Source organism: Apus apus, chromosome 15, assembly GCF_020740795.1.
Source record: "Apus apus isolate bApuApu2 chromosome 15, bApuApu2.pri.cur, whole genome shotgun sequence".
In the NCBI taxonomy this organism is placed as follows: domain Eukaryota; kingdom Metazoa; phylum Chordata; class Aves; order Apodiformes; family Apodidae; genus Apus; species Apus apus.
This window is the reverse complement of record NC_067296.1, coordinates 11,990,305-12,013,925: the sequence shown is the minus strand read 5'-3', so window position 1 is coordinate 12,013,925 and position 23,621 is coordinate 11,990,305. Positions and strand designations below refer to the sequence as shown.

The 23,621-nt window shown below is 42.3% G+C and overlaps 1 protein-coding gene across 1 annotated transcript in view; it reads right to left on the bottom strand.

Moving 5' to 3' along the window:
- Window positions 1-23,621, bottom strand: part of CDH4 (cadherin 4) — a 426,991-nt gene that overhangs the window by 95,999 nt on the left and 307,371 nt on the right. The window contains exon 5 of the mRNA XM_051633293.1: window positions 823-978. Within this exon, the coding sequence (XP_051489253.1) occupies window positions 823-978 (156 nt within the window). The remainder of the gene's footprint in view (window positions 1-822; window positions 979-23,621) is intronic.

Here is a 23,621-nt window from a genome sequence, read left to right as displayed (position 1 = left end):
ACTATTGTGCAAAGCACAACGCATTTTTTTAGCAATTTATGGGACTCTACCTGCTGTGCAATTAAGCTGCACAATACAGGGGCTAGCATTTATATAAAAACATAATGGCCAATTACACCCTAAGTATTCTGCAGGTAGAGCATTTTATGAACTAGGATAGCACGAGGCACCACTTTTGAGTGTAATTAATCTTAATTAATTTTCTCATATTTAATATTAGCCTATCTGCATATTTAAAAACCTATCAGACACACCCACATCATACTGCCTGAACATCTCCTAGTGATTTAAAATGAAAAATGACTATAACAATTATTGAATGTTTAGCTGCAGTAATGATTCTTATATTAGTAATTTCCCAAGACATGCTAATGGAGCAACTGGCTCCTCATGGTTTTGGGGAGTTAAGACCACACATAAATTTGCATGGTTTTAATAAGCAGTGTGAAGCTGCACTGCTTTAAACAAATGACTGTGACTTTGTGTCCGAAAAGGACATCAGCTTAATGCTGCTTTGCATTGGTTTGGCTGATTTAGCAAGGGCAGGTTACACTAAAGGAAGCAGAAACAAAGTCAGCAGCTACACACACACACACATGATTGAGACTCACTGTTCCTTGAGCCTCAGCACCCCCATGCAGCCAGCTCCTCAGGGCTCTGCTGACACAGGGAGTCAGTCCATGCTGGGAACTGGGCTCTGATTTTGAACAAAACTCCCATTCTTCTCAAAGCTGCACGGTCCCTTCTTAAACCCAGCAATTCTGGTGCAGTTTTGCTTTGAGCTTGCGAACATAGATAAAACTCCAGATGTTTTATGCTTACGTGGTAGGAAGCTCTTTCTTCCCTGTCCATTGGGCGAGTCACATACATCCTGCCAGACACAGGGTCAATGTTGAAGACTTCCATTGGTGGCTGGTCAGCTCCCACTCCAGTGATGCTGTATCTGATATGGATCTCTTTGTCCTTATCGGAACGAATCTGGGTGAAATAACAAAGACAGCAATCAATAAGTTTTGGACAAAAGCCATATGGATGTTTAAACAGCTTTAAAGATCTGAGCCTGAAAGCTGCATAAATGTAATACTGCTGTCAATTCTGACAAGGGAGCTGTACGTCAAAGGTTTGAGGAAAAGCCAGGAAAAGTGTATTCCACATATTCTCAGCTATTTTTCTCCTCTTTTATTCATGACGATTCTCTAGGAATCATTGAAATTCTGTCTTTTTGCCTAAGATGTGGAAGAATCTATATGAACAGAAAAATGCTGTTTACATGTTATTGAAACCCTAGGCTCCTTCAAATGTCCAAATTGTTCAGTCAGACCTGGAGTCTCCCAGCCATTAATCACTTCTGAAAATGCTGTTTGTGAGCTCCCACATCCTGTTCTCAGTCCCTGTGACTGTGCAGACAAATACTCCCATGAAATTTGAAGAACGGGGCTGTTTGCTCCCTCTTTGTCTAACCCTGCTGGCTTGACGAGGCAAGGTTGGGAATGCCTGGTGGGATGTCACAATTTCATTTGACTATTTGCTGAGGAAGAGCATATTTGGCACATTGCTTTTGAAACCCCTTCCTTCCCAGCCCCTGAGAACACCACCACAAACCAAATACAGCACATTGGATTACATGAACCTTAGATACAGAGCAGAGAAAATGAAAAGGGGAGGTTAATACGTTGTCCTAGCAACCCTGACTATCTCTTTAAACTCAAATTTAATTTTCTGATCAAAAGCTGAAAGAAGTTCTTGCAACAGCATGACTATTCCTGAAAGAAAGTGCAAGGTACAAATAAATTACCACCCCCCACACCATCACAAACTGTCTTGGCAGTGTAAAAGCGACGTGCATAAATTTTTCCCTAACAGATCTATCAACAAAACGAACTAGTGGGAAGATAATAGAAATCTTGTAGCTGAGTGCACGCTAGCACCTCTGCTAGGGCAGATGCACACTCAGAGGAGCCTGAGTGGGCTCAGTGGGATGCAGGTGGCTCCCATGTTCCCCCAAACAGCCCTTATTTGGAGAGTGAAGGTGGTTTCCCAATGGAACAGGAGGTAAAGAAATTGGGATGGGGCTGTGGGCTACTCTCACACTCCTCCTGCATGTAACCTACCCCTATTTGTCTCTCTCCAGGATGCAGGAGGCTGACAAGATGCTGAATGTGTTGGTGCAGAATAATATCAGCCCTCCTGGGTCTGAAAAATCTCCTTTGATGCCTGTGTCCAGATCATTAAAAAGTTTGTACACTGTTTTCTTTGTGCTGCCTCCACCAAATAGTCTGCTCCTGTTAACAGCTAATAATGTCAGTTATTACTAGACACTGCCAGGATTGATTCGTGCTGCACCTACACTTCTGGAGCTGAAGGTCAGGGAACAGAGACAGTTTCATCTGTCTTGTCTCTACAGGATTCACTGCTTGTTTAGGCTATTAGTACCAAAGAAAACTGATTGGACTTGCACTGGTATAATCACTTAAAAGAGGTACTGGGGTCATTGTGGAAGTGCCCTCATGCTGCACACAGCCCTTTCTACAGCTTTTTGTGGGCCCATTGGGTATTTGTAATAGGGACTCAACTAGATGGGTATAAATCCAATTTTCATTAGCAAACGCATGGGTGAAAAAGAGTATATTAAAATCAAGCTTTCCTTGCACAACTGTGGTTTAATGATGGCAATCGACTCACCAGCTCAATAACGGAAGCCCACAGCCCGCATTTTTAGAAAGTCAGCTTTCACCCTGCCAGGCAGACAGAGCTGAACACTGCATTTTTGTGAGTGTCTGTGCAAATGTATAGCTCAAGTCAGGGACTTCAAGCTCTAACCCACTACCTACATGTTTGTAGTTAGCCTCAAGGTAAATGAAAACATAGGAAGCCACCACTGGACGTCCTGCTTTGAGTCGGTGTGCTGCTCTGTCTTAGAAATTAAAAGGGGAAAAAATGGCTAACTTGAGACACACAGCTGTGAATCTGTCTCTATCAGCATGTGCCTGCACAGCTCCAAACAACCCATAACGTGTCAGGATAAAACCAGTCCTTTACCGTTAACAAAGCTTTTCTTTAACAAAAGTTGAGTGAAAAACCCAACCCCAAAGTATCTGCACTTCTGCTGCCCAAATGTTCACTGAAGCACGAGAGCCATGAGGGTATCCCCACCCCAGCGCAGGTCAACTACAGCTGTACCTTGAGCACAAGCACCAAAGAGCAAACCAGTCTCCAGACTGGTTTAATTTTAACCTGAATTATGGAAGGGGAGAGTTTGTTAGTTCTTTATGAACATTTTTCTGCTCTATTTCCTGTTGCATATAGTACCCAGATCCCACTGCGATAGAAGCATTAGAAATGCATAGAGAGAGGCAGAAACAGGGAAAAAGAGGCTGGATTTAAATATTCAGTGCTAAAGGCATTATATTTTATTTTCAGGAAATGCAGATAAACAGAAGCTCTCTAAGAAAGCGATGTACAGTTTAATAAAGTGTATGCTATAGGATGTCCTTGCAGCACTTTTATTAGCATTAATAGGGTCTAAGCTGTCTGTATGTAAATTGTTGCAGACCTAGAGATGAAATATATCATAAGACCCACAAGACTTACCCAATTATACTATGAAAAATCCATGAGATAATTATACTGCACTGAGCAAAACAAAGATAGGGGGAAATACGTTGCAAATATTCAACAATGACTCATTATTTGTTGTTAATTGCCATCACACTACAATGGTTTGCCTCTTACCTGTACTTAATTCCATTTCAAGAAAGAACACAGGGATGTGAAGTGTTCAGAAAAATCACATAAGAACTAGTAATTGTCACAGAAAGTTGCAAAGACCATTGACAATGGAGCATAGTGTGTATTACTACTAGGGAGATATTCGTTGCACAAAGGCACATGCTTTTTCTATTGGAACATGTAATTTTAGAACCCTTAATGAGGTTTTAGAAGAAATATATATATATATTTTTACAGTAATCCTGTAACATTTGACCAAAGGTTTCATTTGCATAATTCCCAGGGTGCAATTTAGTAAATCTTGGTGAGAAGTTAAGAACATTATCTGAATATAATGTAAGGTTTACTTCTTTTGTTGAAACCATTCCTGGAGCAGTTTACCATAATAATAATAATAACAACAATAATAAAAATCTTTATTCCCAAGATGCCCACTAGATCAGGGGAAATAATTGCTGGTTGGGGGACTTTACTTGCTCAGGAGACAGTTGCTTTGTCATTCATTTATGCCAGGGAAGTAAGAAGAGGGTAACATATCCATAGGATAATCTTCTGACTGAAGAACAGACTCAGGAATATTTTTTCATTTATTTTTCCTTTTATAATGCAGTCAAGAGTTATGTAGGGTTCTGGGTTAGAGAACAGATGGTAGAAGGATAGTTTTACTTAGCTGCATTTATACATATTTTTACTCGGAGAACCCTGGGAGCTTCGAGCTTCTCCAGCACCAGGCACGGTACAACACTGAGTATCATGACTTGAGAAAGATGAGTGATGATGGCTGATGCCTGTCATAAGAGGAATTTGCTAGTAAAGTAGCTTTTACTCTCTAAAAAAATATTATGAAATGCAGCTTAGGTTGGATTCTTACATTAGTGAGAGAAAATGCCTCAGATAGAAAGGTAATTCATGGTGGAAGATGTGATCCCCTGATCCTATTCTATCTCATGAATACAGGTGAAATTTTCCATGCAGGAACCCTGGGATGCTGAGTGTGCTCACCAACACTGACAGATACAAACAGACCATCTGGGAACTGTGGGACCAGCCACCTGAGGGAACCTGCAGCAGAGCTGGGCACTGAATTGGCGTTGCCAGAGCTCTGCTGCAGGCACAGCCCAGCGGGGAAGCGGGGGGCTGGGACAGAGCTCCAAGCATTGAAGCACCATCCAAAAGGGAGCACAAGGACTGCAGTAAAGGCTTGCAACTCAGAACCACAATGCCAAGAGTAATAGAGTAATCCCAGGAACAGGAGAAATCAGTGCAATTTCACAGACGGGTATTTTCCACTAGAGGTTCTGATATAATAACTAAAATGTGTGAAAATGAACACGGGAACCCTTCAGAGAATAAAGAGCTAAGCCCTTCAGAGCTGGGATTCCCCTTCATAGCAATGTCCCATTTAGATGGGCTTGAGAAGCAGCCTGCTTCTTCTTTTACAGATACAGGGTTCCTGCATCTCCATCAGGATTTACTCTGTAGCTAAACTGTTCACACAAGTTTTACTGGTAAGCAAAATTTCAACTTACGAGCTCCTTTGAGGTACCATGTTTTATCACTGTTTTGCTTCTGTTGATCCATATCCTTCTTGTGCTCTTAGCACTTCCATTTCTTGCTGCAGGGTTTTGAATTTACAAGCCCTCTCATCCTAGCAGATGACAAGAAGCACCACAGATCCCCACAACTCTCCTGTGCCAGGAGCAGAGGCCATGTCAGCTATGGAAAGCTGTATGGTCAGCCGACTGGAAGATACCTGTGAGCCCATAAATTACCCAGTTTTTGGAGCATGACATTGCCAGAAAAAAAGTGGCCCAATGGAGATTGTTTAGATAGTAATAAAGGAAATGCCTTGAATCCTAAGAAACCGAGTGTGTAAGGAAAGGCTGAACAAACAAGGACAACTGAGACTATAGAAGACAGTGCTGTAAAAACAGTATTCCTGTACCTAACAAACTATATTTATAGGATTTCATTCAGCCATACAATGCCTGGATTCTGCCCATCACCGTGTGATGGTGTATATATGTGGCTGGGAATTCACCAAGAGAAAGCAGAGCAGGCCATTTGGACTCTGTTACATTTTCCATCACAGAGCAAGCTAGAAAACACATTTCCATTGAACTCGCTCTATCGCATATGGAGCTAAGAACGCCCTTCAAAAAATACTTAGTTCCCCAGATCTCCCATGGTATACTACCCACCATATGCACTAATGTGACCTGGGGAGACTTAGACTTGATTTTTTTTTGTTTTATAAAGCCATTATAATTATTAATGAACACATAAAATAATGTAAATGATAAGCAGTAAGCGTCTTTTATTATTAAGCTCTTAGCTATTTTGCCCATTAAGAAAACCAAATTAAAATAATTGAAGACTATAATCTGTCATGCATTCAAAATGCTCCACAGAAATTCAGACAGGCAAACATATTCAAAGTCTTTAAATGAGCACACTTAAGACTCAGTCTAAGCATTCCAGGATTGGCTCATTAATTTTAGTGGAAATATTTTAATTCAGCTGCTCTTATTGCTTATTGAAATCCTTGCTAAGGACTGACTTATTTATTTTTAACTGAATCTGCAATATGTTTAAGACTCATTTGTATAAAAGTTCTTAACTCTTATTTCACAGTTGTTTTAGAAGCCAGTAAAGAGACAAATCTCTAGCCCTGTATTTCCAAACAAATTACTGTGTGCTGCTTAAAGGATCACATATGGTTTCAATAAATAGATGCAAAGTCAAATGGACAGAGAAAACCTAAGACAGATTTGGAGACCCAACCAAGTTAAGGTGATATTTATTGACTCCTGTCCCCCTTTATCATGCTTGCCAATGATCCCAAGCTACTCCCCAGAAAGGATAAAACAGAAGATTCTCTAGAAGACTTCATCTGTTTTCAGAGAAAAGTATCTATTTTACACCTTGCAAAGAGGCTGCTTTAACATGGCAGCTATCACGTTTGAATAAAAGGGATATTTCCAATAACTACAACACTGGGCCTAACAGCAGCCCGCAAGTCTATATCCACTACTAGACAAATCAACTATCAGTTGAGCTAAGTTTCCCATGGCAGCAGTATTTGCTAACAAGGTTAAGTAGGAAAAGATCTCTATTGGCAGTGAAACTAAGGATGGAAATGCACCTTTGTAATTCTAGCCTCAACTGGGACTGGTTTAATCTTATACATAACTTTCTAAAAAATCTGATCTGGCCTAAACCAGATGAATGGAAGACAAGCAAGCCTTTCCAGACTGAAATCCATCCTCCTGTCTTGAATACTTAAGTACACATTACATTTCCTGGAAGAAGTGGGTTTCTCTTTCCATATCCTATATAGAGAGAACGAAGGACTACACTTAAGACTAGCTGTCCCATTTTCACATGGTTGAGATTTACTGTAATGAGTGCAATTCATCCTGCAGTTACAAACTGCAATTATCTCCTAGCATCACTACTACGCAAGAGCTTAAGTTTCTTCCATTTCTTTAAAATCCAGATCCAAAGTCAAATTGTAAAAACCTTTCCTTTGTTCCAGTAGCTGGATGTCTCTCATGTCAGGTTCAATCTTCCTCTGCTTCAGCTGAAATCTGTGTGAAGTGATTGCTAATGTACTTATTTTGATGATGAAACAGTAAAACTAGTAAACCAGAGAGATTAAAGCTGTCACTGAAGTTATTGATGTAACTGATGATGCACCCAGCACTAGGGAAATAAATGAAGCTGTAAAACATTTGAATCCAAAAGAGAAGACCCTGTTAGGCACAACTGGCTTGTGCTCTGCTGCCTGCAGAGGAACCCATTCCCAGGCCAGCTCGCTGGCTTCTTACTAGAAGTTTGCTTCCTCTGCACTGACCCTCCAAATGCTTGGCTGAGGCTCTTCACCAAATGTTCAGTTGCTAGAAGCTTCCAGCATTTCACAGGTCCTTTGGCTTTCACATGGCTCCCTCTGTCCAAGGGCTGTCCTCCAGCACAGCAGCTCCCTTCAGGCCAATTACGTCCACGTGGATATTTTTCTCTGGAGCTTTCGCTATGCCCACTGGTAGCTTTGATACTCTTCACTTCCTCTCTCCCTTTCAGGTTTTTTGGAATTGTTTACCAGATTTTTTTCTGCTCTACCTGGACGAAGATGTAACATTGAGCAGATGGAGACCAGGAGAATATAAATCAGACTCAGTAAGGCGACAGTCATGCAGTGGGAAAGAATAATTTCTGCCTGCAACTCTGGCCAATAACCATGTGTGACCCTATGCATAAGTAGGGAATGAAACTGAACTTGTCAGACTCACAGTCCAATTCAAAACTACCATTATTCTGCTTGGAATAAAAGCAAAATAACAATCCCTTTGCCTAGGGAATGAAATCTCATACACGATCAGATGAGACACTACAAGCACGGAATATTCGGTGCGCCGCAGTGCAACCATGCTCAGGATCTGCTGCATTTTAACTTTGCTTTCCTACCTGCTGAAACAGCAAAGAATTTATGTTTCAGCACGAGTTGTCTGGACATAACAAGACTGAGGTCTGCAGGACTTGGGGGATCAGTACGTTCTCTGTATAACCCTCCAGTTGGGCCAAAGCTGCTTAGTGGTGACTTGGGAGCAGGTAAGATGATGCCAGTCCTGCCAGTTCTCTGTCTTTATCAGCAAAAGCTCAATAAACTGCAATTTGTTGTGTGATCTTCATGATTAAATAATTAAGCAATTTTCATTACTTGCTATTATGAAGGTCAAGAAGCTAATGTGCCTGTATCAGGAACTGGCCACAGGATCATCCACACCTAACAGTAATTGATACAGCAGTAATTCTATAGCAACGTGTGCTTTTCTTCAGGCCTTTTTCAGCTGGTTCAGTTTTTAAGTACTCCACTGTGGAAATGCTCCAGACTGTAGCAAGATGAGAGGGAGGAGAGCGGATGGGAAGAGGAGATTATTACGGATCAGCAGAATACCACCACGTGACCAATGTCTTATCAGTGCCAGAACATTGACAGCAGAAGCAACAAAACTCGTCCTTACTACTCTTTCTCTTATCTCTCTTACAAGAGAGCAGATTCTTCAGTCTAGTGACTGAAGGCATCCCACTAGAGTTGCATGTGCTGCTATCAGGTGAGATTTTGGCCCTGAAGAACTAAGGCTCGTTCACACTGTGCAAGATGCAAGTGGCTGATATTAAGTAACTGGGATCTGAACCAGGTGCACAAGCCCTCCTCAGCTGTAGAGGATGCTCCATGACAAAAGGTGAAAGAAAATACCTTTGAGAGTTCAAAACACACTGTTCTTATTCCTGTGCTGGCAGAGTTGTGACAGGCAAGAGATCATCCTTCATAATCTATTTATGAAGGGTTACACACTTTATCCTTAGCTAGAGCATCATCCTGCAGCTCCTTCTTGCAGCTGACCCTATTGCTGTCTGCTTTAACTATGCCTTAAATGAAGACTAAGTTAAGAAAAATAAATCATGGCAGTGGGATTTTGTCCAAATTTACTTCTGAGGTGTGTCTATGCTGAAGACTTACACCATATTTGCCACAAAGGCAATCGGGCAGAGAGAGAATCCAACACATTTCTGGGCAAAATTGAGCAGAAAACCTGAACATTTTGTCCAGAATATAACCAAGGATATAACTGATCTAGGCAGGAATAACCTGATTACTGTAACTAATGATCAAAGCCCTCAGATAGTATAAATCAGTTCCCCACATAAGTCTAAACAAAATGCCTTTTAAGTCAGTGAAGGCCTTCTGCTTATACCCAGCTAACGGACCAAAAACAGGCCAGCTGCTCAAGGACAAATGAAAGCAAAACAACAGATGTGGCACAAGGCAGGAAGGATGGGCAACAAGTTATGCATTGCCCCTGCTAGTTACCACCCTAACTTGGGACTCCTGGATGCCAACTGGCTCTGGAGTGACACTGGCTGGACAGGTGGGTCGCGGAGGTGTAAAAAGGCGGTGAATTCAGCAGGTGGGACTGAGGCCTGCTAGGACGTTCCTGCGTGGGTCACCCTCCTGCTGCGGAGCCTGGGACTCTGCTGAGCCTGCTGGCCTGCCTGCCCCGGGGATCCAGCCTGAGCCTGACTGGTGAACGTGCCAGGATTCTGACCCCTGCATGCCAGGGTTCTGCCCCGCTCTGCCCGGGATTGGAGCCGCGTCTGCCTGCCTGCCCACCTGCTGCTGGGGGGTTGCCCCTGTTACCGGGAAGGCAGCCCCCCTACAGACCTGCTACCCAGCCCTGCCAGCTGGAAAATAAGAAGCCATATCTCAGGAGCCACACGCTATGGAAGGGTAAACACACACTCAGCCCCCCCCCCCGACGCACTCTCTAACTTTCCTGCCGGGCTCAACTCCTCCCTCTCTCTCCTTTGATCCACAACACTGTCAGAGAGAACGCCTTAAGAGCACAGCACTTTTTGCATTACCTCCCTAAAGGACACATTACTTCCCTGATATATCCCTGGGAGCTATTTGCCATTTTCGTATTTTCCCTAAACCTCATCCCACAGTTTGTGTTAACCCTTAATAAACCGGTTAATTCGGAAACTAAACATTAGTCTCAGTAGCAATTTGTGGGCGTGGTGGGGGTATATTCTAACTACCACTCTAAAATAGGGTCCTGCAGCGGCTGTCCTCTGTGAGAGGTGAATGCCATGTGTGAGCCCTCAGTCTTATTCAACAGCCCCTCCAAATTGGGGGGGAAGTCACAAAAACATCCTGACAGCCAGTAGCCCCCCCTGGCATCGGCTCGTGACAATGAGTGTGGGCTCACTGACTTCAAACAGAGGCATGCTAATTTATTTCAGCTGAAAATCGGGTCCACAGTGTTTAAAAATGTTTAAAGCTGCACAGAACAAGAGAAGAACAATCCACGTACAGCATCATGCAGCATTTTAAAACAAGCAGCATTCCTCTTGGTAGGACAGTGAGCTTGGACACAGGGAGTATGTATTCACTGGAGAACAAACACACTTCTGTCCTCAGGAAGGAAGCTTTTCCCAGACTAAAGGGATTGGTCTTACTATGATCTTTGCTTTTGTAATAAGCTCTGGTTCTCCCAATCATATAGAGCCACACACTGAACTTGTATTTTGCATGACTCCTACAGATACTACTCTTCATGGAGATGTGCTGTGGCACGATTGCAAATCCTAGTCTCAGCTTTTGGACCTGTCTGCAAATAGCTAACAATAGGAAACAACAATACAACCCTCTAGTAAGTGTATTTTTTAGAACAAAATCTGCTGAGGCTCATGTTTGAGACACTACTTTAGGATGCCTGCAAAGCGGGATTTAGAGCTCTGCAATTCTCAAAGTCTAGTAAGTTTAACTATAGGAAAATCAAACCCATTTGTTTTTTCTGTGGGGTAGGTTACATGACACAGTGTACATAGAGGCTATTTCAATGGTCAGTGAAAGGAATCACCAACTGCAAGGAGGCAGAAAATGAACTTCATCCTACGCACTACAGGACCAATGCTACTGGCACCAGTACAGCTTTAGACTCGATGATCCTTATGGGTCCCTTCCAGCTTGAGATATTCTATAATTTATTGTCTACTGAACAATGAGACGACTTTGGTTCCGGGACTCATCCTCATATACTATGCAGACAAAATATTGGAACCTCTGTAGGTTTTCTCTGATGGCCAAATTCTGCCCATGGATGGAGACATATGCTTCCTTCTGCAACAGGCAACAAGAGCAGCTATACAGGACATCCAAAATCTGCATTTTTCCTCAAGAAATGAATGAGCAAGACAATGTGAGAACTCTACAGTCATGAAACTCCAGCATAGTCAGAGCAAACGGGGAGAAACCAGGTGTACTCCAGCCCACACAGCATGATCCACCACTGTGCCCACATACCCATGTGCAGCCCATGTGAACAGCCCCATCCCACCCTCTCACAGATGTCAAGCCTCCCGCTCTCTCAGGCAGCTCCTCTGCTCTGGCCCTCCTGCCTCACACCTTCCTGCAGATCAGTGGCTTTGAGAAGGGTCCCCTCAGCAGCTGCAGCTCCTGCACCCACCTTTCAAAGGTACCTTTCCCTCTGGGTGGGTTGGTGTGCCAAGACTCAAATTCCCATTGTTTCTGCAAATCTGCTTCACGCTTTAGGGAGTGGAGATCTCCTTCTAGGAAATTTCAAACCTAGCTGGACTCTGTTCATTTGGAATGAATTCACAAACCTGAATTTTTGGCAAGTTTTTCATTACTGTACTTCTGTGTAGGTTAGATCTAAGACCTCTGCTTACTTTGACTCAAATTCATGTCAGACTTACTCACATGACTTACTGATGTGCTTCTTGCTCACATACTTTTAACCCAAGAGGCAGACAGGCCTGCAGCGGGACATGGCACCATATATTTAAAAAAAACAACAACACAACAAACAAGCAAAAAACCCCAAACCACAGTAATTTCTGACATGTTTTGGAGCCTTTTTGCATGTTAATTCTGTTCATAACACATTCTGGTTTTGAATTTAACCCCACAAAGCCAGTAAGAGTCCTCAAAAATCACAAGCACAGACACAACCACAAGCCTCCCATTCTCCACAAACCTGAACGAGGACCATGCAGGTAGTTCTACTGATACCAAAGGCCTTTCCAAGCACTTCCACAACAGGTTCAAGATGCAAATCACTCACTCAGATTCTCTGTGCAAATCTGTAGCTTGGTGGACTTGGTTAGTAAGGATGATGGTGTCCAGTCTGATCCGGGATTCCTGTGCTCGCTGCCTTTTGAATTGTACGTTCTGACACAGACACTGAATTTCTTGTTTAACTTTTTTGCAGTATTATTGATAATTTAATTTCTGATCTGGTGAATTACATGCAACTCCTTCACCATCAGTTAAATGACAAGTTTAGAGCAGAATAGTTTAGGTAAGCAGATTGTCAGTGCTTATGGCTCTAAGACATAATTATGTACAGCCAACTGTGTAACACGCTTGAAAAAATTATAAGCCTAGGCACAGAAATTAAAATTATTTCAAGATGAAGTTGTACAAATACAGCTGCAAAATCCTATTAATTTATTCCAACTGTAGTGGGTAGTACAGTAGGGTTCCAGCCCCCACCACCCTGCCAAAGAAAGTTTAAGTATAACATGTAACAAATCAAAGGCTGGATGTTTAAATCTAAACATGGCTCCAGAAAACTATTTCAGCTATTATTTATGTACTCATAAACTTCTGGGCATCAGCTGGTAACTTGGCATGATGGCTCCTCAGCGTGTCAGAGCAAACATTAAACGCTAAATTATCATATGTCAGCTTAGGGTAGTTAATAATTCTACCACATCTTGGACAACTTGAAGGCTTTTCTGAAATTGCTGTCAAATCAAATCTTTCCTCCGATCAATAAAGCAAACACAATAAAATGCACTATTTGTGGTGTCTGAGAGAACACATTAGCAAAATATTGTAAATGCACCTGGCAGGGTCTAACTCCATGTCCTAATTGGAGACCCTCAGTACCCCTTTTAACACTTCCAACAAGGCAACCCATACAAGGAGGCATGTGTCTGTACCTCACCTATCTATTTCTGTTAGATGCACTTCTGGTATGCCACCAACCCCCCCTACAACCCCAGAGCTGTGTGTTACCTGCAGATCTAACAGGCAGCAGTTAATTACGGGAGCAATGTTTGTTCCACACTGCTGGGTCTATCAATCGCAGCCGGAGGAGTAAAATAGAGAGAGACTGCAAGCAGAGAGAACCCGTCCGACCTTCTGCTTGTCTTCCAAGCTGTATAATAGAGATATCTCTGGCAATCCTGAGAATAAAGACCAGCAGCAATCTCCGGGAACAGCCAAATGAGGTAGGAAATGCAGAAATCTGCATGTTGGGCTTTATTTAAAGGGGTACTACCAACCCCAAACCACACTCGTGCTGCCACTTTTACTCTCAGCACATGTTCAACTATCACGCACTATTAAAGTAAAATTGACTGGAAAGAAATGTTATTTCCTCTGTGCATTTGACAGCATCAATGACACATTGCAAGCTGTTCAACACCAGCAAATCGGGGCCAGATCACCAGTGCAAATGTGTTTCTGCCAAAGCACCTGAAATGTAAGTCAAATTATTTCTAGGCCTTGCTGCACATCTTACCGTGAATATGCAGAAAATCTCTGGCCTCCCACAGTGCAGCCACAGGTCATTTGTAGCCACAATAAGAGCCCTGGAAGGGATTTTTACTTAACACAAACCAAAAGCAATGGTGCTGCATCACAGACAGCCTCCCTGCTCAGCACCCAGCCTTGTCCTCGCTCCTGTGAGCAGCCCTCCAGGAACAGAGCTTGGAAACCCTGCTCTAGCTTCCTCTTCTGAAGAACAAATGAAACCTGAGCTCTTAAAATGTGTTTTCTTGTGCTCTTTGGCCTTTTCACTTCATCCACTGTTGTGTTGGATTTTATAGTTCATTTGGAAGTCAGAAATATGCCCTCTAGCTCTTATAGATCCATCCCATCCAGTACCTGGGCCTTCTTTCCACCTTTTTGGAGACTGGTGACAGCAGGAGTGGACCTGAAACATGGTGGTTTCCCATGATCTTAAAAACCATCAGCAGTGAGTAAACTTATCTTAGAGAAATTTTTTTTGAGCATTTTGGGTTTTTTTTTGGTAATTCAGGTCACTCCATCTGATCTTCCATTCCTGATAAGATTTAGTCATAGTGGTTGTTCTCAGGCTGCAGGGCCCTGAGAAAGTGATGTGAAAGTCACTGGTGGCAGGAAATTGCCTTCATAATACTTCCAATTTAAAGAAGTTGTTAATGACACAGGGAATAGGTCCTGTGGGAACTGGGAGGGTTGAAAATAATCCAGCAGTGAAAGAATTGTGAACTGCTGACTTTCAACATTTAATTGGGATGGAATTACAGGTTATCTTCCTCTATCAATCCCATACATACTCAAAAGGTGACAGCAAAAAGGAACAGATTATTATTATTTCATACAGTAACATTTTTTTATCAGAGGAAATTAAAAGAAAACAGTCTGTCACATTCCAAATCATGTGGCTGCTTTAAAAGCCATGCCTTGCTCTCCAAGCTAGTGTAAATCAGCATGGCTTCTTTTATTCAGTGGCTTTACACCAATTTCCACTGGCTGACAAGCTGACCCAGTATTTCTGTGGTGATTAGATTGGGATATCACTTCATGTTTATTTCTAGGAAAGCTCAAAGTTGGCTCTTGTGCCTTTGAGAAACTGGATGTATGCAGGGGAATGATGTTTCTTCCAATTCTAAATCTTCAGGGCTTCCTTTTTTTTTTTTTTTTTTTTCTTTCTTTTTTCTTTTTAATAAGAAGCAGGAGGAAGATTTCCTGACCCTCTGAACTATCCCTGGTTTTGAATATGGCATGCCTGTAAACAGAAGAAGAAAGCTCTTATGTGGAACTTCTTAAACTGCAGAGGATGACAGACAGCAAATGGGATGCAAGCCAAGGAACATGACAATTAGCACAGAGAAAGTTTTCAGGGTTTATTCCATCAGTCAACACTTAAGGAGGCTTTGAAGGGAAAAAAAGCATCCTTTCATATATTAATCCACTACTTCTGCACTTCTGCCCTACTCCATGGATTTAGTGCTTAGCTGCTAAATATCTATATGCAGAGCTTTATTAAGAGGAGTTGGTTTACTTTTTGAAAGATTCCACTTCCATTAGTTTATAGAGAGAAAAAGGCAAAATAATTTTGCCTGCTACAAAATCCCGAATTTTAATGACGATTTACTCTTCATCAGCTTTTAGTACTTAAAGATGGAGATGAGAGAAGAGCTAACACTCCTTGCAGTATTACTTCTGGTCCTCATCCTACTAAAGAGTTGGGTTGTGCTACAGATGATAAAGGTTCTCAGTGAAACCAAAGGGAAAATCCCCCACATTTCACCCGCCTCCTATTCTGTCGTGGCAGACTTCATGTCTAAAAGGTACCTCACTGTTCCAAGATAAAATTTCTTTTTTGTTTAAAAGGAAAAACGTATCTCACACTAGAAGTTGGGCAACAGCAGGGGACAATGCCATGCCAGTATTAATTAGCAAATTCCAAATGAATCATAGTTTGTGCTTAGCGGGGTATGCCTGAAAAGCATGCGAACTTTTAAAATGCTGTGTTGTGTATAGTAGGTGCAGCTTATTTGTCTGTGTTTTTTTTAAATAAGACAAAGAAAGAAAGAGTTGCATTGGAAGGGCATCTTACTCATTCATGGCTCTGTTCCCAGGCATTTGTACTTGTGCCCATGTCATTATTCAGAGAATGACAGTCCCCTTAGCTCATCCCTTTTGGTCACTACTGGGGAACAGGATTTTTCCCCTAATTAAGAGGTGGTATGTGTGGCTGACCACACTGTGCCCTGACTCACCTGGCAGGGGGCGCACCATGACATGCCACACTTGTCATTTCCATGGCTCTTTGATTCCTAAGTCCTCAGGATTCCAGACATTGCCTTCCCCAGTGAGGAGCAGTGCTCCTGCTGCCAGGCTGCCTCGCCATGCCCGGCTCCCACTGCTCTGCAGGTTGGGGCTTCCATGGCACCCAACTCCCTGCCTCAGTATGTGATGCAGAACTGGACAGTGGCTACACATGCAGCAACTGCAGCAACAGCCTCTGATCTTAATTTCAGGATTATTTAGGTTTTGATTCAGCCTGGGCATCTGCCTGTGCAAGGCTCATCAATTCTCTTTGATTTGGAAGACTCTGTGCATCTGTGTCAAGAGTGAACTTCAATTGCGATGCAGAGCTTCATTGCTGGTTTTCCTCTCTTTCACTTCTATATTAAGTTTAAAAGACACAGGACTTGAGAAAAGAATTTGGTGCATCGGTACAGGGTAAGCAGTACTGAGAGGTTGTGAGCATGTATTGAGGTAACATGCAAGGAGAAAATGATGCCCTGAGCTATCAAAGAAATGCCAGCATTTCAGCTCCAACCTTCAAGGTGATGGTGGATAAGCAACAGATGAGATCAAGAGCATCTTTGAACACCTGATCCGAATTCCCCCAAAGCCTTGGGAAGTCTGTATAGGAAAGTTTCACTGGCTACAGTTGAGCAGGTAGCAGAAAGACAATGCAGGATGTGGCTAGATGAAGCCAGAGGCAACAGGACCACATTGCTTGTGATCCAGATTTGGAGGGGAGGGTGGATGAAACACCCCAGGTGTGCTTTCTGCTATAGGAGACCAAGGTCATCTTCCAGAAGAGAAGCTCTTTCAACATGGGTAGAGACAAGGAAAGACACTGCAATTTGTAAAGGATTATGGTCTAAACACAAAGAATGTTCCAGAATATTTTCTCATAGAAGGAAACAGTATGTTTTTCCCCAAGTTGGTGTATTTCTTGAACCAGCTGAAGGAAGGGCACTTTCCAGCACTGTTACCAACCCTGTGCACCTGCTGGCTGGGAGCAGGAAGAAAAGAGGGAAAACAAAGACAATACAATCTCTTCCCCATTCTGTACCAGGAAAAACCCTTTGCTTGCAGATGGAGGCTGGGGAAGGATTCAGGCACTCAAATCCACATTGCACAGTGCACGTTTACCTTAGCTCAAACCCCTCCACCAGGATTTAGCCAGAGCGGCAACAACTGAGCTTCACACGACTCCTTACACCTTCCCCTGCCCTGGCAAACAGAATTAACTCTGCACAGAAAAGCTGAGGGCTATTGCTACCTAAAGAACAACTGCAATGTCCACTGGGATCCTAAACATTTAGAGCTATTTTAATCAAATTACTATTGATTAGGGACAAACTAGAGTCTATTGAAGTTAATGGACAGATTTCCATCAACTTCAAAGGGCTCTGGCACAGCCCGTAACATTGAAAATAAGCAACTATCAAAATGAGAAAATGCATTTTAGTCCAACTCTTAATTGCTTGAGATGAAAGAACTGTTTCAGCTGAAACTTTTCAAAAGTATTATGCCTGAGACAAACATCAAACATCTCAAATGGTCGAAATCCAGCAAAGCTTCCAGCGAGTAAGAAAAGGGTCTGATAACAGCAACTGTGGCCAGCTCTGGGCAGCAGAGACCTAAAACCAGATACATTAGCTCTACTGACAGCCACAGGCAACCTTCTCCATTTTGTGCATATATAGATATATACACATATTTAGTTTTATTTGCTACTCAAGTTTATTTTTACCAAGAAAAAGGAGGGTTTTTTAATTATTATTTTTCCCTAGAAAAATGTTAATGGTAATTTCTTTCTACAAATACACAATTTGCACTTTTGTCTTCAAACAAAATCATCTTCTCTGAGGGATGAATAAAAAATCATGACACAAGCAATTTCTTCAAACTAGCCTCTCTCTTACTGCCTAGGATTTTTAGTTGTCTTTAAAGCTATATATTTACCTGACAGCCAGACATCCATTAATGCCCACAAATCTTAAGGCCTAAGAGGTATAAAAGGGACTACTTCTTTTAAATTTTATAAGGGAAAAATCAGGCCTGAGTACTGGGAGAGTCATGACTTTACTGACCTTCACGATATTAGCTTCCTACCAGAGTTGGTGGAATAAAATATTGGGTCTGTGGAAGAAATAAGGGGGTTTTTCCTATTAAAGAAGCTAAATTGAGAGAGCACTTTAAATAGCTTGTAGGAATCAGCAGCACCATATTGTTGTCAACTCCAGCATTACACTTGCCCAGCTTTCATTCATTCAAGAGGTTTAGCAAGTAAACAGATAAATTCCACTTGAAGTCACTTGTGCTGTGCTTAAATGGCAGCAGAGGCTGTACTGGCTTCTGTGATCACATAGTGAGAAAATTGGAGGCATTTGTTAAAGGAAGAAAGATTTTGGGTTTAAATGCTCTAACCTATCTAGTTCCTTCTTGCATCATCATTCAGTGGGACATTTTGCTCAAAGTGTATCAGAGTAAGTAGCAGAATCTGCCCATATATATATATATATGTATGTATGTATGTATGTATATTTTAGTAGATGGATGAAGACCCCAGCACCACCAACACCAAGAGAAGAATGCAAACATCCTACATACATATAGCTACCAGAGCCTTTTTGGCAGAAACAATGCCAGAACACTGACCACTAAATGCTCCAGGAAAACTCTTCCTTCATAAAAACCCTTTGAGAAGTAAAAATGCAAAGCACAGCGGCAGTTTCTGGGAACTCTTTCTCCACCTATGTTGCCATTTTAAACTGCAACGTTCAAGCAGGGTAGATGCTGTTTATCACTTTCTTTCACATTGTTCCTAGCTAAGTGTCACCTTGGCGGTCATCTCGGAGTCTGGAACACTGTCCAAAGACCAGGTACCCCCACGCTGCTTCAGATAACCACAACTGGGATTGAAAGATATGGTTCAAGCATCTCGTAATGTCCTATTATCTGTGGATCACTGACAGGGTTGATGAAACCGTTTGACATGACTCCAAAAGAGCTGTTATGGTCTATTGTATCAATAGGTACCTAGGGAGCCTTTAACCCACAGATGCATGTGTAATAACAGTGTACTAAAAACCCAGTATTTTTTTTTTCATAGAAGTTCCTACTGCTAAAGCAGTAAAAAGAAGCAAAAGTAATGTTCATTGTAAAAATAAAAGCCCTGTCATTTTTCACATGACAAGAGCACAAAAAAGCCTGAAACCCAGGTTTTTTCCCCTTGAAGTTGTAATATAAAAATGATCCAAAATGTTTATGCCAGGAGACAATTTGGAATGACTTGTTTTCCTGCTGAGCTATAATCTTGGTCAGCAGGAATGCTACTGATGTGACTCAAACTGTATTGCTGCTGTACTGTGAAGGAAAGAATGGGTCAATTGTCATAATTCCTAAATTAGCAGAAATGTTTGTGTATGATGTGTGAAAGTCTGAAAATAAGCATGGGGGAAAACTGTTTGTTTCCCTTGGAAACTGGTAGATGGATTTGATTAAGAAAAGTCTACTTCCATCTTATGTTCTCATGAAGCTCCTGGATACTGCAGAGACAGGTGTGGTGTGAAGGCACACACACAAAGATACTAGTTTAGCATCAAAATTGGAATGATGCACAGAATATACAATTTTTACTTATGAAGTAATTTGCTCTTGCTTCTTTCAGAGCAAGTTCTTTCAAAACACTTATTTGTGCAGTGAGGTCTGTGAGATGCCACATACCCAGAGCACAGAAGCATTCAAATTATTTTTCCTGTAAAACGCTGTTAAAAAATGATTTGCTCAATAAAGAATTCTGTCTACAAGAAGGGAGTTAGAAGATGCTTTGGAAACATTTGATTGCTCATTCTTTAAGCACTGGCTTTTTGCAGATACAAGATAGTTTTCAAAAAAGGGTATAATGCACAGAAACAGCCACTCTCTCAAGAGAAGAAAGCCGACTGTTCAATTCTATTCCCATTTAGTCCTGACACAGAAACACATCCACAAGAAGTTTTGCAAAAGAATAAACAACCATTTTGCTAGTGATTAAATATCTGACTGGTACCAGGGTCTTAATGTCTCCACTGACAGCTGTGACAGAACAGCACCAATATCGCCCGAGAATTTCAATGTGAAATTCTTGACTGTAGAACTGCACTCGTGTGTATTGGCACACTCCAGTCCCTTGGTCTCCAGGGGAAACTAAGGCTGGGCTACAAACCCCACACAAGAAACAAACATTTGACAGTGTTTCCAAACATTGCTTAAATGGAGACTTCCATTCAAGTTATTAATGCCTTTAATATGGATTCTCATCTCCTCTTTTTATTACTTTTGTGTGTCTTTCTGGTTATTTAAAGAGTTGTAAAAACAGCTGGTCAGCACTTCAGAGTTCCCAGTGCATGTCAGCAACAGAGGCTAACCATAAAGTTAAAGGCAACAAAAACCCAGAAGCCTCGTATTTCTCGAGGGAAGGCAAATGCATTCTTACCTCCCTGTCTTGTGCTTCCCAAATTCCTACCAGGAAGCAACACCAAGCGAGCACTGAGCTCACCTGCTTGTTTTAACTAAAGTAGCACGAGCTCTTTACAGCTACTAAGCACTATATTACCTGGACCAAATCTGCTGTCCCATCAACTCCTGGGGGAGCTTTAGAGAAGCCCATCTTCCATTTTCAGAAGACAAATCTGCAGGTGCTGAAGCAGCCTGTGCTCCCTCCCCTCCTACTGCACTGCCCTTTCCTTGGGCCACAGCTGGCTTTGACAGCCTGCACGTTTGATGGTGTGGGTATCACACACAGGGAAAGGTTTCCAAATTATCTGGTGAGGTAATGGGAGGAGACAGCTCCCAGTAGCAAGAGCCAGAACATCTCTGCACTCTGACATCGCATCAGGACACCGGGACAGTCAAAAGAAAAACAGAGCCCTCCTGTGCCCTGAAACATCTGGTCATCTACATCAGAGCAGTGGTGGTGTAGGATCATGCCAAATGCATCTGGGTTCCTTCCTTGTTTGTTTCATCTTCTGCCACTTCATTCTGACCTAATTCAAAGCATGGGTCAGTTGGTGAATTTTTAGCAATTATAAAAGATGGGACCATGAAACACAGGAAGAACAGGACAGATAAACTCCAAAGGGAAAAACCCACTTCAGTCCTGTCTTCTAATACACCTACTATTTCAGTCCCAGACTCTCTGGGGAATAGTTTCTTACCCTGACATGCCGAGTGTTTATGTAACATTGTTCACACTAACAGCAAGGAAACTAAGAGCCAGACAGCTCGTGTTCATGAGTAAGCTACATATACAAGGAGAGCAAGAGACCTCATCCGTTTGGAGTCTGAAATCAGGTCTCAGGGGACGCTTTAGATTATTGCTCTACAGGATGCCTAGAGTTTTTATCTAACGTAATGGCTTTCCTAATACCAAAATGCTACTAATGAATAGTATGGCTGGATGAAAAAACTTTTATAAAGTTACTTGCAACTGGATTAAGTGTATCAAGACGTTTACTTTGATAGTGTCTTTTCAGTTCATATAAAGTGACTCTTCCATGCTTTCATGTCAGGTAATTCCCAGGAAATTCATGGCTACAATCTAAAATAATTGTGTGACTTTCAAATCAGTGAGAGCTGAATGAGAGGAATTTTAAATTGCTGGGATAAAACTGCTAGCTACTTCATAACACTCACGCTGATTCCAGATTTAATACCTGCCTTTTCAAACACTATCAATTCACTTAATATATCAGCAGGGAATAACATTATTTTATTTTCCTTTACAAGGATCATGAACCATTTTCTCTCACAGAAATGTACCAATTACCCACATGCCAATTGTCCCAGACACACTCTGATCTTGCAGCATGGACATTCAGTTCAGATGCACACAAAGCTTTCTGATGCTACAAAAGAACCACTATGGGCTAAATTCAGGACTGATGTAAGCAGGCACATTTCTGCTGGCATCAATGGAAGCACACTCCCCAGCACAGGTTCTGTTTCACCCTCTGCCCAAGAACCTGACAAATGCCGACAGAAGTCAGAAAGAAACCTTTCATGTGAAAAATACCTAATTTAAGGAATTAACAGAGCAAAGCCATAAAAAAAAAAAGAGGCTAGAAATAAGAGACTACGTTGTTCCACTTATGCTGGGATAGGCAAGTTGTGTCTTACTCTGCTAGCAGGGACATTCAAGGATGGGGAATTACTGCTGGGGCAAGGCAAGAGGTGTTAGTGCTGCTCCTTGTCCTGAGAGGTGTTAGTGCTGCTCCTTGCCCTCTCAGGACTGCTTGGCACAAGGACTACAATGGGAAAAGGGAGCCAGTTTTGGGGAAAGGCTGCATTCAAGGCAATATGGGTCAGGTAGGCACAGTGGCACAGCTTGGCCACTCAGCATGTAGCACAAGATGCAGTGTCTACAGGGCACAGTGAGTTAGTGCCAGCAATGGAAGCTGTGTATCTAAGCCTGCCCTCGCTAATCGGTCCTGCTGAGAATAGTAAGCCAGGGCAGAGTGCCACACTTAACAAGGATGTACTGCTCCTGGGACCAGGGCTGGTAGCTCTGTCAGGCACTGCTCTGTGCTGGGCAGGCTCTCCAGGCTGCTCGCAGCCACTGTGGCCACCTCCACTTGCTGCTGTCCTGCGCTGTGGTGACACCCCTGTGACATTGCCACAGGCAATGCTGTCTTCTGCAAACACTGGTGGTCAAACAACCTCTGACTGGATACAGGAACTAAATTATTAGAAAGCTTCATCAGCTGACTACATCCCAGAGCCACAAGCCTGCTTTACCTTTTGCAGGCTCCTGTGGAGGAGATGGGCCCTGCACCATGATCCTGGGAGAGCTGGCAGTGCTTGGAACTCTGCAGCAGGTCTGTTTCTGGTAATGAACTGTCCCACTGCTTCAGCATTGTTTACAGTGATTTATTCAGAGTATATCTGCATAGACATTACATATGCAGCTCTCACCAATGCTTGGTAGACCTTATTCTGCATTGATTGGGACGTGCTGGGAGATATGCCAAACATCGTTAGCAGGGAGTATCACATTGTACTTGGAAGCATTTACCTTGAATTCACCAGTCCTTTCAGCAAGGAATACTCACCTATCCTGCCCTGTGGAGAACCGTTCTAAAGCTCCAGTTTAGGACTTTTCCCGTTATACCATTGATGCTAATGCAGGTTCCAGACACAAATACCATTTTCAGCAGACTGATGAACTATCTGTGATATCCTAAGCATCGGGGGATATCAGCCCAAAGAAATAAACAGTAGTTTTTGGACTTTAAATATTTTTGAGACCTAAGTGACAAATTAAGAACTGAACCATAGAAGCCAGCATTTAAAAATCAAATCGGCTTCATTCCTGGGGACTGAGCATTGTGTAATATTCCTCAAGGACAAGAAAAAATGGGATCCTTAGAATGAAGCCACCTCAGAGCTATGGTCAAAGCATTGAGTTCACATAGTGCTCTTTACCCCAGGAAGGCATCCTGCATCTGGCAGCCCACTTCTATGA